Here is an 18,583-nt window from a genome sequence, read left to right on the forward strand (position 1 = left end):
GACCTCAGTCTCCTCAGAAGGACAGTCTCCTCAGAAGGACCTCAGTCTCCTCTGAAGGACCTCAGTCTCCTCTGAAGGACCTCAGTCTCCTCTGAAGGACCTCAGTCTCCTCTGAAGGACCTCAGTCTCCTCTGAAGGACCTCAGTCTCCTCAGAAGGACAGTCTCCTCTGAAGGACCTCAGTCTCCTCTGAAGGACCTCAGTCTCCTCTGAAGGACCTCAGTCTCCTCAGAAGGACAGTCTCCTCTGAAGGACCTCAGTCTCCTCTGAAGGACCTCAGTCTCCTCTGAAGGACCTCAGTCTCCTCAGAAGGACAGTCTCCTCTGAAGGACCTCAGTCTCCTCTGAAGGACCCCAGTCTCCTCTGAAGGACCTCAGTCTCCTCTGAAGGACCTCAGTCTCCCCTCAGACACACAGCCCACGATGGCGTGGAGTCCTCGGAGAACTTCTGAAGACATCTGTCCGTGCTGTGTGTGAAGTCCCACGTGTAGATGGTGAAGAGAAACGGTGAGAGGACGGTGCCCTGAGGGACCCCGGTGCTCAGAGGTCTGATGGTGTTGAAGGCGCTGGAGAAGTCAAAGAACATGACCCTCACAGCGTTCCCGGCGAGCTCCAGGTGCGTGAGCGCCCGCTCCAGCCACTCCATTACGCTTTACTTTTTCATTTATTTCTATTTTTATTCACTTTCTTTTGATTTTATTGATTAACCTCTGACCACCCGCCTAAACCAAATGCATTCTGTCCTCTTTGGCTGTTATATAGGTCTGTGGAACACCTCGTTTGAAATGTATTTTAATTATTTTTTCAATTTTTGTCACATTTTTGTTGAGCTTTTGTCACATTTTTGTTGAATTTTTGTCACTTTTTGGTTGAATTTTTGTCATTTTTTGTTGAATTTTTGTCAAATTTTTGGTTGAATTTTAGTCAAATTTTTGTTGAATTTTTGTCACTTTTTGGTTGAATTTTTGTCATTTTTTGTTGAATTTTTGTCAAATTTTTTGTTGAATTTTTGTCACATTTTTGTTGAATTTTTGTCACTTTTTGGTTGAATTTTTGTCAAATTTTTGTTGAATTTTTGTCACTTTTTGTTGAATTTTTGTCAAATTTTTGGTTGAATTTTTGTCAAATTTTTGTTGAATTTTTGTCACTTTTTGGTTGAATTTTTGTCATTTTTTGTTGAATTTTTGTCAAATTTTTGTAGAATTTTTGTCACTTTTTGTTGAATTTTTGTCACTTTTTTGTTGAATTTTTGTCACTTTTTGGTTGAATTTTTGTCATTTTTTGTTGATTTTTTGTCAAATTTTTGGTTGAATTTTTGTCATTTTTTGTTGAATTTTTGTCACATTTTTGTTGAGTTTTTGTCACTTTTTGGTTGAATTTTTGTCATTTTTTGTTGATTTTTTGTCAAATTTTTGGTTGAATTTTTGTCATTTTTTGTTGAATTTTTGTCAAATTTTTGGCTGAATTTTTGTCATTTTTTGTTGAATTTTTTGTCACATTTTTGTTGAGTTTTTTGTCACATTTTTGTTGCGTTTACATCCTTGTTTTTTCCCTCATTTTTTGTGGCTGTTTTGGTGCTTTTTCCCAAGAAGCTTTTTGATTCGGGTAAAGCCAAACTGGAGAAAATGGAATCCGTTCATGTGGGAGTTAAGAGGTTAAATGTATTTTATATTTCGATTTCATTTCATGTATTATTTTCATTTTTCTACATTTTCCAATTTCTTTCTTTTTATTTGTATTTAATTCATTTCTCACTCTCCACTCGCTTCTATGAATGAACCTCTCCGGCGCGTGCGTGTCTCCCTGCGAAGGCGCGGCCGTGCATTGCCGGCTCTGTGGCTCCCCCTGGCGGCCCCTCTCCCCCCTCACAGCCCCCTCTCCTTTTTGATCCCTCGGTGACAGCCCTGCGCCCAGCTCCACCGCGCAACACAGCCATTTTCCACCGCCACAGAAGACGCGACTCTCCGGGCACCGCCGCTTCTCCACCTCCTCCTCCACCTCCTCCTCCTCCACCACCACCGCCGCGTGAGGAGCTACTGCGCCACGGCCTCCTCCTTCAACCTCCCCCCCCCGCTCCTCTCCGGCCTTTCTCGGGGGATGTTCGGCGGCTGGAGCCGGGATCTGTAGCGGATTTGCGGCGGCGGCGCGGTCGGCTTCTCGCTCCCGCAGGTAAGGCGCTCGCCCTAATTGGTTTACCGTGGCTGCGCAGAGGCCAAGCGGCTTTTCCTGTGAGCTCCGGGGCTCGCGGTGCGCACCCGGGGCCGGCCTGTTCCCCGTCGCGCCGCAGCCGGTGTAGCATCCATCCGAGCGGCGGAGGGAGGGAGGGAGAGGGAGAGGGAGAGGGAGGGGGTTATATAACGCGTACGCAGAGCAGAGGACACGGCAAAAGCGGAGCGGCTGCGCGTATGTGCGAGTGTCCTCTACGGGTCGATCATAACGCGGGCCCCAAAAACCGTGCAGGGTAGAACCGGGAACAGCCGGCGCAGGAGCAGGACCCGCGGGGTTTAACGAGCTGACGGCAGGTGCAGCAGAGCAGGCGAACCCGCTGCCAGGACGCGACGCACGGGCGCGAGCTAACGGGGCTAAAGAGCGGCGACGGTGAATGTGGACGACGGGGGAGAAGAAGAGCGGGACTCGGACCAGGTCAGGAAGGAGGGAAGGAAGGAAGGGTGGCATGATTCCCTCGGGACAGGCCGGGGCAGCGTGACGGAACCGCGGGGGCTTTGGTTCAATGTGGCCCAGAAACCCACAACAGCAGCGGCGGCGGCGGCGGCGGGTACAGGCCCGGCGCGCGCTGGAGCCGCGCAGAGGATGGAGACAGGTCCCGGCGCAGCGCAGGCAGGGAAGGCTCACATCAAACCGCCACGATCCTTTAGGAGCACGTGCACAAACGCAGATGTCCCACATGCTTCCCCTGAGCTTTATTGTTCATGCGCGAGGGAGGAGACGCTGGGCTTTGGGACAGTTTTTGTATCGTGCGGATCGGTCCGGGCGTTACAGAGATATTAACCATAAACCAAAAGGCAGACCGTTACCATAGTTATCTTGATAGGAGCGGCACCGACGTTAAATTACAGGATTTTTAACGTCACGTGAACGCAGTCGCTCGGGCGCTTGTTATTGGAGCTGTATATAACGGCAGCACTAAGTAACTTGTTTACCTTCATAAATCCTTCCTGTAGTCCCTCTGGGGGTGATACAAGTGTTAAAGGGATGATTGGAGGGTCTTTCATCTCCCCCTGCTGTCTCCGGCCAGAAAACCACACTTGCAACTTGACTGCCACCGGGTCGGAGTCACCAATACACACTAATGGAATCATGAAGAAGGAGAACATGATCTCCATTGTGTAACTGGATGTAGAATATCCCTCTGTCCCTTTGTCTTTTCTGTCAGCGTAGGATTTACTCTCACGGACAAGTCAAAGAACGCAGCCTGCAGTGGCGCTCATGGCCTCTAGGGGCACAGTTACTTATTTCTGCTTTAAACAGTGTCTTTTTCACTACGTCTGTACATTCATCATTTATTTCACAACTAAAATTCAGACTTTTACAAACGGTTACTCACAGTACTGGAGTAGCATTTTCTCCAAGTACTTTTTTTGGGTACACTATTTGTTACTTGGGTATCGCTTTAGATTAAAGGGATATTTCGGGATTTTTGACATAGGGCCTCATTTCCTAGTTATCCAGAGTGTTGTTGATTTCTGGAGATTAATTCATGCAGTCCTTGTTTTTGAAGAGTTTCGCGGCGCTTGGCTAATGCTAGGCTAGTGCATGTCTATGGTATCAGCTAGCCTGCATTAAAAACAGTCTGACCCGCTCCACAGAGCACCTGAGGCAAATCACTTACACCACCAGACTAACCATATAAATGTCTGTGTCGACCATTTTGCATTTAAAAGAACTTATATCTGAGCAGCTTCCTGGTTGTAGCTACGCGGCGGCGGAGTGATCTGCTCGGTTATCGGATCTACAGTGGTTTGTTTACCTGCGGCCGCTTTACTACACGTGGAATTCACAAAGGAGCTTTCTACAAATCAGATATGGCAACTTTTGGAGGACGAGCCCATGACTTAAAGCAGTAAGTAACTAAGTAACTCTTCCCCCTAGAGGCCATTAGCGCAACTGCGGGTGTAGTAGAAAGTTACGATTTTTTTAACTTATTAATTGTCTTGGAGAGTAAATCCTACGCTGACAGGAAAGGCGAAGGGAGAGAGGGTTACTGTGCATCCAATTACACAATGGAAATATTTTTTTTCACTCAAACTTGGCTGTAAATACTGTTTAAAGAGACGTTAGCCCGCAGTTAGCTTTGCCCGTTAGCCTGTTAGCTTCTTCTTCGTGATTTCATTAGTGTGTGTTGCTTTCTCCGGTTCGGTGGCAGGAAAGTTGCAAACATGGTTTTCTGGTCAGAGACACCAGGGGGAGATGAAAGACCCTCCAATCATCCCATAAACACTTGTATTACCCCCACAGGGACTACGGAGAGGATTTATTAAGGTAAACACGTTACTTAGTACTGCTTTAAAACTATGTGTAAGATCTGTGTGAGTGAAACACAATTAAGTCACATTTGCCGTTGCTAATCCTGATCATAACCTTTAACCCTGATCAGGGAGGACGAGTGACAGGTTAATACTATAAAAACTGTTCATTCATTAACTCTTGATGAACAAAAGAAAGTATTAACTCTTAATGAAGTATTTGTATCTGAGAATATGTTCCCCATTCTTAAGTGAGGTGGGAATAGCTAAGAAGATGTTAAATAAGGACTAATAATTGCTTTATAAATACCAATGTAGAGCTGGATGATTCCCAAAAATATCCATGATTTTTTAAATAAAAAGCTCAATTAAATATATATTTATTGTATTAGTGCACCAACATAAACAACATTGCAAAGGCAAACCCTTTCTCTAACTGAAAAGCCACTGTGCAACAAAGACTGCTAACCATCCAAATTATTTATATTGTGTGAAAACCGAAAGTGAGCGCTGCTTTGGGTCCCATAGGTGTGACAAGTTGTAATGAACTCACGGGGGCTCTTCCAAGGAGCCGATAGGGCATGAAAACAGAATAGAGACTGGCTGTGAGTGTCAAAAGCAGTCAAAGAAGTTTGGAGGCACAAAAATCCTTTATTGTGGCATGGACAAAAAGATTAAAGAGGAGGTATTATGCTTTTTTCACATTACAATGATAACCAAACCTTCTGTTGGTCTGTAAATGCAGTAAATTAGAATAACTGCCTTGTATAAAATGTCTCTCTCAAAATGGCTGTAGTGAATGTCTTGAAATAGGCCTCTGTCTCTTTAAGAACCTCTGAGCCTTTCAGACACGCGGGAGGGGGTTCTGCTGAGGAGCAGTGGTTGGTTACTCGGCTGGTGACGAAAGCTCGGAGGCGTCTCCAGGAGGTGGGGGCGTTCCTAGGAGGACTCAGGCAAACCTATCCCTAAAATGGCCGCCATCAGAGTTTTTACAGATTACTCAAAAATACGTGAATGTGCCAAGGCAACACTTCAGGCATGTTTTTAATGAGGGAATGACATAATAACATGATGGAAAGCTTGAAAAAGTCCATTTTGCATAATACCCCCCTTTAACTATAGACATTAATCTATTAATCGCACACTCATATCACAGCTTCTGTCCAAACATTCAGGACCTAAAGTTCACGTTATGAGACATTTTATAAACTAAACCAGCAGTTCTGAACCTTTATTGTTGGCGCTCGCGCCGCCGACCGGCTGGGCCTTTGTCCAAAATGGCGGCTCTCACAAAAACATCAAAATCGCTTCGTTTTTGTACAGTTCCTTTGTGGGAGACAGCAGCGGCTAAAGACGGGGCGCATGTGCAGACAAAGGGACTAAAGTTTAACAACATCTGACCTTTAGTCGCTCCATCAGACTCCACTCAAACACATTGATCTAATTCCTGACAGATTTATTGAGCTTTAAACTCCCAAAAATCAAATTTCCCACCACTAACAACTACTTTATCCAAAAACTAAACAAGACCCAGAACCCCCTTTCCTCTATGCTTCGTGCAGGAGCAGAGAGAGTAAGCTGTTCTTCACTCACAGCTGAGTTTTTAAATTTAGCCGTGTGTTGTGTTCGAAACCCGACGCCTCCTCGTCACTCGGAGCCGCGCCGCGTTCACTGACGCTCCGTAAAGATGGAGCAGCAGCAGCTTCAATTATTCAGGCGGTTTAATAACAACACAGGAGGAAAGTTCACAGAAGCTACGAGAAGTATGGCTCCAAGACGTGCAACTGCAGACGGTTCCACTTTAGCTGTAGTAGTAGTAGTAGTAGTAGTAGTAGTAGTAGTAGTAGTAGTAGTAGTAGTAGTAGTAGTAGTAGTAGTAGTAGTAACAAGTAGTATTGATGAAGACAGCGCTCTGGATAGAGGTTAATCGAGCTTTTTCTCCCCATATGTTCTGGAATGGACTCACCTGACTCACAATAAGCCCACCAACAACAAGCTAACCAATAACAAGCTAGCCAATAACAAGCTAACCAATAACAAGCTAACCAATAACAAGCTAGCCAATAACAAGCTAACCAATAACAAGCTAACCAATAACAAGCTAGCCAATAACAAGCTAACCAATAACAAGCTAACCAATAACAAGCCAGCCAATAACAAGCTAGCCAATAACAAGCTAACCAATAACAAGCCAGCCAATAACAAGCTAACCAATAACAAGCTAGCCAATAACAAGCTAACCAACAACAAGCTAACCAATAACAAGCTAGCCAATAACAAGCTAACCAATAACAAGCTAACCAATAACAAGCCAGCCAATAACAAGCTAGCCAATAACAAGCTAACCAATAACAAGCCAGCCAATAACAAGCTAACCAATAACAAGCTAGCCAATAACAAGCTAACCAATAACAAGCTAACCAATAACAAGCCAGCTAATAACAAGCTAACCAAAAACAAGCTAACCAATAACAAGCTAGCCAATAACAAGCTAACCAATAACAAGCTAACCAAAAACAAGCTAACCAATAACAAGCTAGCCAATAACAAGCTAACCAATAACAAGCTAACCAATAACAAGCTAACCAATAACAAGCTAGCCAATAACAAGCTAGCCAATAGAAATCTAACCAATAACAAGCTGACCAATAACAAGCTAACCAATAACAAGCTAGCCAATAACAAGCTAGCCAATAACAATCTAACCAATAACAAGCTGACCAATAACAAGCTCACCAAAAACAAGCTAACCAATAACAAGCTAGCCAATAGCAATCTAACCAATAACAAGCTGACCAATAACAAGCTAGCCAATAACAAGCTAGCCAATAGCAATCTAACCAATAACAAGCTGACCAATAGCAATCTAACCAATAACAAGCTGACCAATAACAAGCTAACCAATAACAAGCTGACCAATAACAAGATAACCAATAACAAGCTGACCAATAACAAGCTAACCAATAGCAATCTAACCAATAACAAGCTAGCCAATAACAAGCTAACCAATAACAAGCCGACCAACAACAAGCTGACCAATAACAAGCTAGCCAATAACGAGCTAACCAATAACAAGCTAACCAATAACAAGCTAACCAATAACAAGCTAACCAATAACAAGCCAGCCAATAACAAGCTAGCCAATAACAAGCTAACCAATAACAAGCCAGCCATTAACAAGCTAACCAATAACAAGCTAGCCAATAACAAGCTAACCAACAACAAGCTAACCAATAACAAGCTAGCCAATAACAAGCTAACCAATAACAAGCTAACCAATAACAAGCCAGCCAATAACAAGCTAACCAATAACAAGCTAACCAAAAACAAGCCAGCCAATAACAAGCTAGCCAATAACAAGCTAACCAATAACAAGCTAGCCAATAACAAGCTAACCAACAACAAGCTAACCAATAACAAGCTAGCCAATAACAAGCTAACCAATAACAAGCTAACCAATAACAAGCCAGCCAATAACAAGCTAGCCAATAACAAGCTAACCAATAACAAGCCAGCCAATAACAAGCTAACCAATAACAAGCTAGCCAATAACAAGCTAACCAATAACAAGCTAACCAATAACAAGCCAGCCAATAACAAGCTAACCAAAAACAAGCTAACCAATAACAAGCTAGCCAATAACAAGCTAACCAATAACAAGCTAACCAAAAACAAGCTAACCAATAACAAGCTAGCCAATAACAAGCTAACCAATAACAAGCTAACCAATAACAAGCTAACCAATAACAAGCTAGCCAATAACAAGCTAGCCAATAGAAATCTAACCAATAACAAGCTGACCAATAACAAGCTAACCAATAACAAGCTAGCCAATAACAAGCTAGCCAATAACAATCTAACCAATAACAAGCTGACCAATAACAAGCTCACCAAAAACAAGCTAACCAATAACAAGCTAGCCAATAGCAATCTAACCAATAACAAGCTGACCAATAACAAGCTAGCCAATAACAAGCTAGCCAATAGCAATCTAACCAATAACAAGCTGACCAATAGCAATCTAACCAATAACAAGCTGACCAATAACAAGATAACCAATAACAAGCTGACCAATAACAAGCTAACCAATAGCAATCTAACCAATAACAAGCTAGCCAATAACAAGCTAGCCAATAGCAATCTAACCAATAACAAGCTGACCAATAACAAGCTGACCAATAACAAGCTAGCCAATAACGAGCTAACCAATAACAAGCTAACCAATAACAAGCTAACCAATGAGCTACAGGCTTCGGCATCATCTAAATGAGATTGATGGATTGACAACAGCTGAAAACATCTGGATTTTTTCCAAAAATAACCAAATTAACCAAAATAAAGAATTGTCGAAGTTTCCCAGAGTGTCCGGCTTTATAACTGTTTCCATTTGCAGCACAGCAGTAGAAGTAGTAGTAGTATTTGTTTGTATTAGGAGCAGTAGTTGTTGTAGTAGTAGTAGTAGTAGTTGTGTTAGCCGTACAGCAGTAGTAGTGGTAGTAGTTGTTGCAGTAGTTGTTGTATTAGCAGTAGCAGTAGAAGTTGTAGTAGTACTTGTAGTAGTTGTTGTACTAGTAGTACTGCAGGAGAAGTTGTAGTAATAGTTGCAGTAGTTGTTGTAGTAGCAGCAGTACAGCAGTAGCAGTAGAAGTTGTAGTAGTACTAATTCTAGTATCTGACAGCTGTGAGCTGCAGATAAGCGACTCTCTGTAACAGGCTCTGATAAGCCTCTGTCGCCGTGAGGCTCCGCTCTCTCTGCTGTGAGGTTCAGGCTGAGGTGGTGCAGTGGTTACTCTCTTACCTAACAGCCAGGAGGTCCTCCCTGTGTCACATATTCTCCCTGTAGTTCTGCAGACGGAGTTAGCGCCCCCTACAGTAACAGTAGCTCAGTGCACTGTGGGTTTGTACTGCAGATGGCCAATGAACTGAACTGATGGCAATAATTTTGATGTAAAGTTAAGTCCCTCCCTCTCAGATCTAAGCAGCGAATCAGAGTCTAGCATCCTCCCACGTCGACCAATGATTTTTGTTGAATTTTTGTAATTTTTTGTTGAATTTTTGTTGAATTTGTGTTGAATTTTTGTCACATTTTTTTTAAATATTTGTTGAATTTTTTGTTGAATTTTTGTCACATTTTGGTTGAGTTTTTTGTCATTTTTTGTTGAATTTTTGTCACATTTTTGCTGAGTTTTTGTCACATTTTTGTTGAGTTTTTGTCACATTTTTGCTGAGTTTTTGTCACATTTTTGTTGAGTTTTTGCCACATTTTTGTTGATTTTTTGTCATTTTTGGTTGAATTTATGTTGAATTTGTGTTGAATTTTTGTCACATTTTTTTTAAATATTTGTTGAATTTTTTGTTGAATTTTTGTCACATTTTGGTTGAGTTTTTTGTCATTTTTTGTTGAATTTTTGTCACATTTTTGCTGAGTTTTTGTCACATTTTTGTTGAGTTTTTGTCACATTTTTGCTGAGTTTTTGTCACATTTTTGTTGAGTTTTGGTCACATTTTTGTTTTTTAATATCTCCATTCGTTTATTATTGCTCCAAATCCCATGATGCTTAGCGGTATGACATCACATCCTTTAGTGTAATACCTGTGCCTGCCTCCAGGTGGCGCTGTAGCAGCCTGTGGAACTGGGCCAGAGCTGTTACGCAACAATCCAGAGTCAGACCTCATTCTCAGGGTTTTATTTATTTATTTATTCATTTCTCACCAAACCAGACGAGGATGAGTCATGCTGCTGCGTCTCCCACGGCAACCACACAGACACCGCCGCTCCATTCACAAAAACGCCGCCTGATTTTGACCGAGGAGTGTCAGCCTGAGTCCGGGGAATGATGATCTGGACGTTCGTTTGTTGCTAGGCCGGGCCGCGGCTCGGACTCCGTTTCCCACGATGCCGCGGCGGGCGCTCTGTGACCCAGTGACTTTGATGCGGTTGCCGTGGAAACCGCTGCAGAGTCTGACCCAGTTTTCCTCTCGGCCCGATGATGACGATGCGACAGCGGCTTCGTCTCCGCCTCCTTTAGATCTGGGTCAGTCCGGCGTGAAAGCGGCAGGAAATCCCGCCGCGCGGTCGACGTTACCGAGGAGTTTCTCGTTTTCCGTTACTTTGTGGACTTTCACTTGAGGGTAATTTATTGTGAATCGTGTTGGGACGCCCGTCATGAACTGGTTTACCACAAACTAGCAACAAATGCACATCAAGATCATATGATGTGCTCTTACCACCCGCCTGAACCAAATGCATTCTGTCCTCTGGCTATTATATAGGTCTGTGTAACACCTCATTTGAAAGCTAAGGCCCGCAAAACTGATCTTTTTCCTCGCGTTGTTGCTGTGTTGTGTCACCTTTTTTATGTTTTATGTTATATTTTTTTGTTGAGTTTTTGTCACATTTTTGTTGAATTTTTGTCACATTTTGGTGAATTTTTGTAATTTTTTGTTGAATTTTTGTCATTTTTTTGTTGAATTTTTGTCACATTTTGGTGAATTTTTGTCACATTTTTGCTGAATTTTTGTAATTTTTTGTTGAATTTTTGTCATTTTTTTGTTGAGTTTTTGTCACATTTTTGTTGAGTTTTTGTCACATTTTTGTTGAATTTTTGTCATTTTTTGTTGAATTTTTGTTGAATTTTTGTCACATTTTTGTTGATTTTTTGTCATTTTTTGTTGAATTTTTGTCACATTTTTGCTGAATTTTTGTCACTTTTTGGTTGAGTTTTTGTCACATTTTTTGTTGAATTTTTGTCACATTTTTGTTGAATTTTTGTCACATTTTTTGTTGAATTTTTGTCACATTTTTGCTGAATTTTTGTCACATTTTTGCTGAATTTTTGTCACATTTTTTGTTGAATTTTTGTCACATTTTTGTAGAATTTTTGTCACATTTTAGCTGAATTTTTGTCACTTTTTGGTTGAGTTTTTGTCACATTTTGGTTTAATTTTTGTCACATTTTTGCTGAATTTTTGTCACTTTTTGGTTGAGTTTTTGTCATATTTTGGTTGGGTTTTAGTTACATGTTTTTTAGGTCAGGTGGGAGTTAAGAGGTTAAATCTTTATTTCTGGGCGACAGATCATTGATTATAAGGTTATTTTAAAGTATTATAAGGTTCTTCGAGCAGAACACTGGGTTCATGAGGTTCTTCGAGCAGAACACTGGGTTTATGAGGTTCTTCGAGCAGAACACTGGGTTCATGAGGTTCTTCGAGCAGAACACTGGGTTCATGAGGTTCTTGGAGCAGAACACTGGGTTTATGAGGTTCTTGTTGCAGAACACTGGGTTTATGAGGTTCTTCGAGCAGAACACTGGGTTTATGAGGTTCTTGTTGCAGAACACTGGGTTTATAAGGTTCTTGTTGCAGAACACTGGGTTTATAAGGTTCTTGTTGCAGAACACTGGGTTTATGAGGTTCTTGGAGCAGAACACTGGGTTTATGAGGTTCTTGTTGCAGAACACTGGGTTTATAAGGTTCTTCGAGCAGAACACTGGGTCGTAACAACAGTGACCTGTGACATGTTTGGACGGTGAAGAAACCTCTGTCTGAGACTTCTCTGACCATGCTCCTCCCCTCTCTCCGCAGGTGGGCGTGTCTCAGCCTGGTGATTGGCCGATGAGGCGCAGTGGGCGTGCCTGACTCTCCTGTGCGGCGGTGTGGGCGGGGCCTGTGAGCGTCGCCATGCCGATCCTGAACCTGGGCGGGTCCTGTTCGGGGCCCGACAACTGCTCCGCTCAGAGCGAGTCGAAGGCGTACTGTTACTCTGCGAGGATCCGCAGCACCGTGCTCCAAGGGCTGCCCTTCGGCGGCGTGCCCACCGTCCTCGCCCTCGACTTCATGTGCTTCCTGGTCAGCGCCGCCTCCGCCCGCCATTACACAACCCCACACAGTCATCCACAATGACTCCAGCGCCGCCTCCGCCCGCCATTACACAACCCCACACAGTCATCCACAATAACTCCAGCGCCGCCTCCGCCCGCCATTACACAACCCCACACAGTCATCCACAATAACTCCAGCGCCGCCTCCGCCCGCCATTCCACAACTCCACACAGTCATCCACAATGACTCCAGCGCCGCCTCCACCCGCCATTCCACAACTCCACACAGTCATCCACAATGACTCCAGCGCCGCCTCCACCCGCCATTCCACAACTCCACACAGTCATCCACAATGACTCCAGCGCCGCCTCCACCCGCCATTCCACAACCCCACACAATCATCCACAATAACTCCAGCGCCGCCTCCGCCCGCCATTACACAACCCCACACAGTCATCCACAATGACTCCAGCGCCGCCTCCGCCCGCCATTCCACAACCCCACACAATCATCCACAATGACTCCAGCGCCGCCTCCGCCCGCCATTACACAACCCCACACAATCATCCACAATAACTCCAGCGCCGCCTCCGCCCGCCATTCCACAACTCCACACAATCATCCACAATAACTCCAGCGCCGCCTCCGCCCGCCATTCCACAACCCCACACAGTCATCCACAATAACTCCAGCGCCGCCTCCGCCCGCCATTACACAACCCCACACAGTCATCCACAATAACTCCAGCGCCGCCTCCGCCCGCCATTACACAACCCCACACAGTCATCCACAATAACTCCAGCGCCGCCTCCGCCCGCCATTCCACAACTCCACACAGTCATCCACAATGACTCCAGCGCCGCCTCCACCCGCCATTCCACAACCCCACACAATCATCCACAATAACTCCAGCGCCGCCTCCGCCCGCCATTCCACAACTCCACACAGTCATCCACAATGACTCCAGCGCCGCCTCCACCCGCCATTCCACAACTCCACACAGTCATCCACAATAACTCCAGCGCCGCCTCCGCCCGCCATTCCACAACTCCACACAGTCATCCACAATAATCATTTACACAATGTTCTGACTTGACAACATGACTCTCATCATATTACAATGACTTTTACCATATTTTACTGACTTTACATCATATTCTAACGACTTGACATCATATTCTAATGACTTTCACCATATGCTAATGAGTTTTATCATATTTTAATGACTTTACATCATATTCTAATGACTTTCACCATATGCTAATGACCTTTCACATATTCTAATGACTTTACATCATATTCTAATGACTTTCACTTTATGCTAATGAGTTTTATCATATTTTAATGACTTTACATCATATTCTAACGACTTGACATCATATTCTAATGACTTTCACCATATGCTAATGACCTTTAACATATTCTAATGACTTTACATCATATTCTAATGACTTTCACTTCATGCTAATGAGTTTTATCATATTTTAATGACTTTACATCATATTCTAATGACTTTCACCATATGCTAATGACCTTTAACATATTCTAACGACTTGACATCATATTTTAATGACTTTACATCATATTCTAATGACTTTCACCATATGCTAATGACCTTTAACATATTCTAACGACTTGACATCATATTCTAATGACTTTACATCATATTCTAATGACTTTCACCATATGCTAATGACCTTTAACATATTCTAATGACTTTACATCATATTTTACTGACTTTACATCATATTCTAATGACTTTACATCCCATTCTAATGACTTTCACCATATGCTAATGACCTTTAACATATTCTAACGACTTGACATCATATTCTAACGACTTTACATCATATTCTAATGACTTTCACCATATGCTAATGACCTTTAACATATTCTAATGACTTGACATCATATTCTAATGACTTTACATCATGTTCTAATGACTTTACATCATATTCTAATGACTTTACATCATATTCTAATGACTTTACACCATATTTTACTGACTTTACATCATATTCTAATGACTTGACATCATATTCTAATGACTTGACATCATATTCTAATGACTTTACATCATATTCTAATGACTTTACATCATATTCTAATGACTTTAAATCATATTCTAATGATTTACAAACTTATGAACCTTATGAAGATAATATTTTAATGCTGCATATTTCTGCAGTGGCTCCACATGAAACAAAAACGGTCACAAAGTCCAGCGTCTTCTCTCAGCACGAGAAGGTCCCGGGTTCGATTCCCACCTGGACGGGGCCTTTCTGTGGCGGAGTTCTCCCTGTGTCTGCATAGGTTTCCCCTACCACTCACAATATGTACAATAGGTTTCCCTCTGGGGCCAGGACTCAGTGGGACTTTCCTGGTTAAATAAAGGTCACATGACTGCCTCATAAAGGCGTTTAAAAGCATGAGATGAATATGGCCGGTTTGACTGAAATGTGTCATACTGATGTCTGACTCTTCATCTGCAGGTGCTGCTGTTCGTCTTCTCCATCCTCCGTAAAGTGGCCTGGGATTATGGACGCCTGGCGCTGGTCACAGACGCCGACAGGTACTTCTGGTTTCAGCTTTTCACCCGAATATACCGGCAGCAGCGAGTCGAAACTAAAGGTGTTAACCCCTTAACTCCCACCTGAACCGAGCACATTTTCTCCAGTTCAGCTTTACCCCAGTCCAAAAGCTTCTGGAAAAAAGCTGTGAAAATAGCAACAAAACTGAGACGAAAACAATGATGGAAATGTGACAAAAAAGTGAGAAAACATTGGCAAAAAAGTGATGAAAAATTTATGAAAAAGTGGCAAAAATGTCACAAGAAATTGACATAAAATTGACGAACAAATGACAAAAAAATGACAAAAATGTGATAAAAATGTGACAAAAAAATTACAAAAATGTGACAAGAAATGACAGAAAAAATGACAAAAATGTGACAAAAAAAATACAAAAATGTGACAAAAAATGACAAAAAAATGATTAAAAAATGTGACAAAAAATGACAAAAAAATGACAAAAATGTGACAAAAAAAAATACAAAAATGTGACAAAACTGTGAAATTACAAAAAATTGATTAAAAAAATTTGACAAAAAATACAAAAAATTGATAAAATATGGATGAAAAAATGACAAAATTGACAAAAATGTGACAAAAAAATGACAAAAAATGTATTTAAAAAAGTGACAAAAAATACAAAAATGTGATAAAAAATGGATGAAAAAATGACAAAAAATGTGATAAAAAATGGACAAAAAAAATTACAAAAAATTGACAAAAAATGACAAAAAATGACAAAAAAGTTACAAAAATGAGTTGAATACCCAACAAAAAAATGATGGGAAAAAAATATGATGACGTGAGGAAAAAGATCCTCTCGGTTCAGGCGGGAGTTAAGAGGTTAATGACATTTTAATGCCCAAGTGCGACATTTTAATGCCACAACAAATCTGTGCCTTTTTTCTTAAGACTTGCAAACACACAAACAGAGGAATGAGGGGAATTTTCAATATTCACTTTCAGCCCAAACTGCAGCACAAACCTGATAGTAAGAAGTAGAAATATTCCTGCGGTGTCAGTATGTGTCCCTGTCCTCGGCCTGAGCGCAGCAGCAGCAGCACTTGTCTCGGCTCATTCAGACTCGCTCACTGTGATCACATTAGGCCAAACCACATCTGCGTAATGAAATGCCCACAGCGTGATCTGAGTCTGCAGATGCACTGATACAGACGGTCCAGACGCAGACACAGTTAAAGTCTTTTTATTACTCGCTCTGATGGATCGTCCCTGTGCTCAGTTACAATCCCAGCATTTATGAATGGCACGGCGTGAAAAGGAGCCATTTTATAACTTCCCACTATTAAAAGGAGACGGCGATTATTCTCCGTGTCTCGTCTATAATCCTGTGTAGTTTCTAAACCAGGGGTCGGAAAGTTTGCGTCACAGAGGCCGATTTTCATCATCACAAAACACTAAGGGCCGAACCTCACTAGTGTAGCCTAAAGTTAAGAACCATTTTCTACAAATGCCAGTGTTTTACATCAATGGTTCTTAAGTGGTCCGACTCCGAGACCCGCCATTACCTAAATCAGTGGTTCCCAACCTTTTTTGTACCATGTACCCCTTGAGGCATTAATTTATACTCCAAGTACCCCTAACTCAAAGAAGAAAGAAAACTATTCAGTATTTAGTAGAGTATTATATTTAAAATATAGCTAAAATACTCTCAAAATCATAATTAAAACTAACTTTTCTTTGAAAGTAACATTGAAACTATACTCACTTTCACCTCCTTTTTAAATCTGAGGTAATTCCAAGTACCCCATGCCCAGTGATGAAAATGTGGCAAAAAATGACAAAAATGTGACAAAAATGTGACAAAAAAAATACAAATATGTGATAAAAATGGATGAGAAAATTACAAAAATGACCAAAAAAATGTGACAAAAAATTACCAAAATGTGACAAAAAAATGACAAAAATGTGATTAAAAATTGACAAAAAAAAATCCTAAAAATTGACAAAAATGAGTTGAATGCCCAACAAAAAATGATGGAAAAAAATGTGATGACGTGAGGAAAAAGATCCTCTCGGTTCAGGCGGGAGTTAAGAGGTTAATGACATTTTAATGCCCAAGTGTTTAATGCCACAACAAATCTGTGCCTTTTTTCTTAAGTACCCCAAGGGGTCCCCGTACCCCTGGTTGGAAAACACTGACCTAAATGACAAGCTGCGACCCAAATAAAACTATAGTATTTACCACATGGTTTCACTGAACAAGCCGTAGATTTGCTTTTAAGACTGAAATGATGATAAAAACAACCCAATAATATTAATTTGAACAGACTCCAGTGTGTTTCCGTGTAGTTTCAGATGGAAAATATTGAAAAAAGTTCCCTATAGACTCGCGACCCACTTTTGTGTCCCGACCCACCAGTTGAGAATCACTGTTTTACCTTATATATGACCGAGTGGAATGTTCTGCAAGGACATTAAAAAAAACACACTATAAAAAGACACTCGCATTTTTAGACTTGCTTTACCAGGTGTTTGATCCTTATTTGCATACTTATGTTTCTCAAAATCAGACAGGGGGCCAGAGGTTCTGTGCTGGAGGGCCGGGTTTGGCCCTCGGGCCTGATGTTGCCTACCCCTGACCTATGTATGAGTACTATGTATGTATGAGGAGCATAGGGCCGACTTATTCAGGACATTCATGTTAAATAGGTTCTTCAGAGGGAGCTCGTTTTAAACACAAAAGCTCCTGAAGCCGAGGAAGACGTGGGGCTCAGTTTAATAACAGTTTTTTCATCAAGTGTTTGCAAATCTTCTGAAATGAAACATGTTCAACCCCTTAACTCCCACCTGAACCGAGCACATTTTCTCCAGTTTGGCTTTACCCCAGTCCAAAAGCTTCTGGAAAAAAGCTGTGGAAATAGCAACAAAACTGAGACAAAAACAATGATGGAAATGTGACAAAAAAGTGACGAAAAATTGACGAAAAAGTGGCAAAAATGTCACAAGAAATTGACAAGAAATTGACAAAAAATTGATGAACAAATGACAAAAATGTGACAAAAAAATTACAAAAATTTGCTTAAAAAAATGTATGAAAAAATGACCAAAATGTGACAAAATTAAGACAAAAATGTGATAAAAAATGTGACAAAAAAAAATAAAAAAATGTGACAAAAAATACAAAAATGTGATAAGAAATTGACCAAAAAAAAGACTAAAAATGTGACAAAAAATGACAAAAATGTGATAAAAAATGACAAAAATGTGATAAAAAATGGATGAAAAAAATACAAAAATGTGATAAAAAATTGACAAAAAAAATGACAAAAATTTGATAAAAAATGACAAAAATGTGACTAAAAAATTACAAAAATTTGATTTAAAAAATTGATGAGAAAATGACAAAAATATGACCAAAAAAAGACAAAAAATTGAAGAAAAATGTGACAAAAAATTACAAAAAAAATAAAATAAAATATGACAAAAAAGATACAAAAACGTGATAAAAATTTACCAAAAAAATGACAAAAAATGTGACAAAAAAATAACAAAAATGTGATAAAAAATTGACAAAAAAATGACAAAAATTTTATAAAAAATTACAAAAATGTGGCAAAAAATTACAAAAATTTGATTAAAAAAATGGATGAAAAAATTACAAAAATATGACCAAAAAATGACCAAAATGTGACATAAAAATGACAAAAAATTGATGAAAAAATGTGACAAAAAATGACAAAAAAATACAA

At 40.9% G+C, this 18,583-nt stretch overlaps 1 protein-coding gene across 2 annotated transcripts in view; it reads left to right on the top strand.

Moving 5' to 3' along the window:
• The first annotated feature begins 1,850 nt into the window (after positions 1–1,850).
• LOC306961352 (CSC1-like protein 2) overlaps positions 1,851–18,583 on the top strand; it is a 42,135-nt gene continuing 25,402 nt past the window's right edge. Inside the window, exons 1-3 of one of the 2 annotated variants that reach the window (XM_079554058.1) lie at positions 1,851–2,167; positions 12,067–12,330; positions 14,796–14,875. In XM_079554058.1, coding sequence (XP_079410184.1) covers positions 12,163–12,330; positions 14,796–14,875 — 248 coding nt within the window. In that variant the 5' untranslated portion in view covers positions 1,851–2,167; positions 12,067–12,162. The remainder of the gene's footprint in view (positions 2,168–12,066; positions 12,331–14,795; positions 14,876–18,583) is intronic. The other variant, XM_079554057.1, reaches the window with a different exon arrangement.

This window comes from Gobius niger, assembly GCF_951799975.1.
Source record: "Gobius niger genome assembly, chromosome: 3".
NCBI lineage: Eukaryota > Metazoa > Chordata > Actinopteri > Gobiiformes > Gobiidae > Gobius > Gobius niger.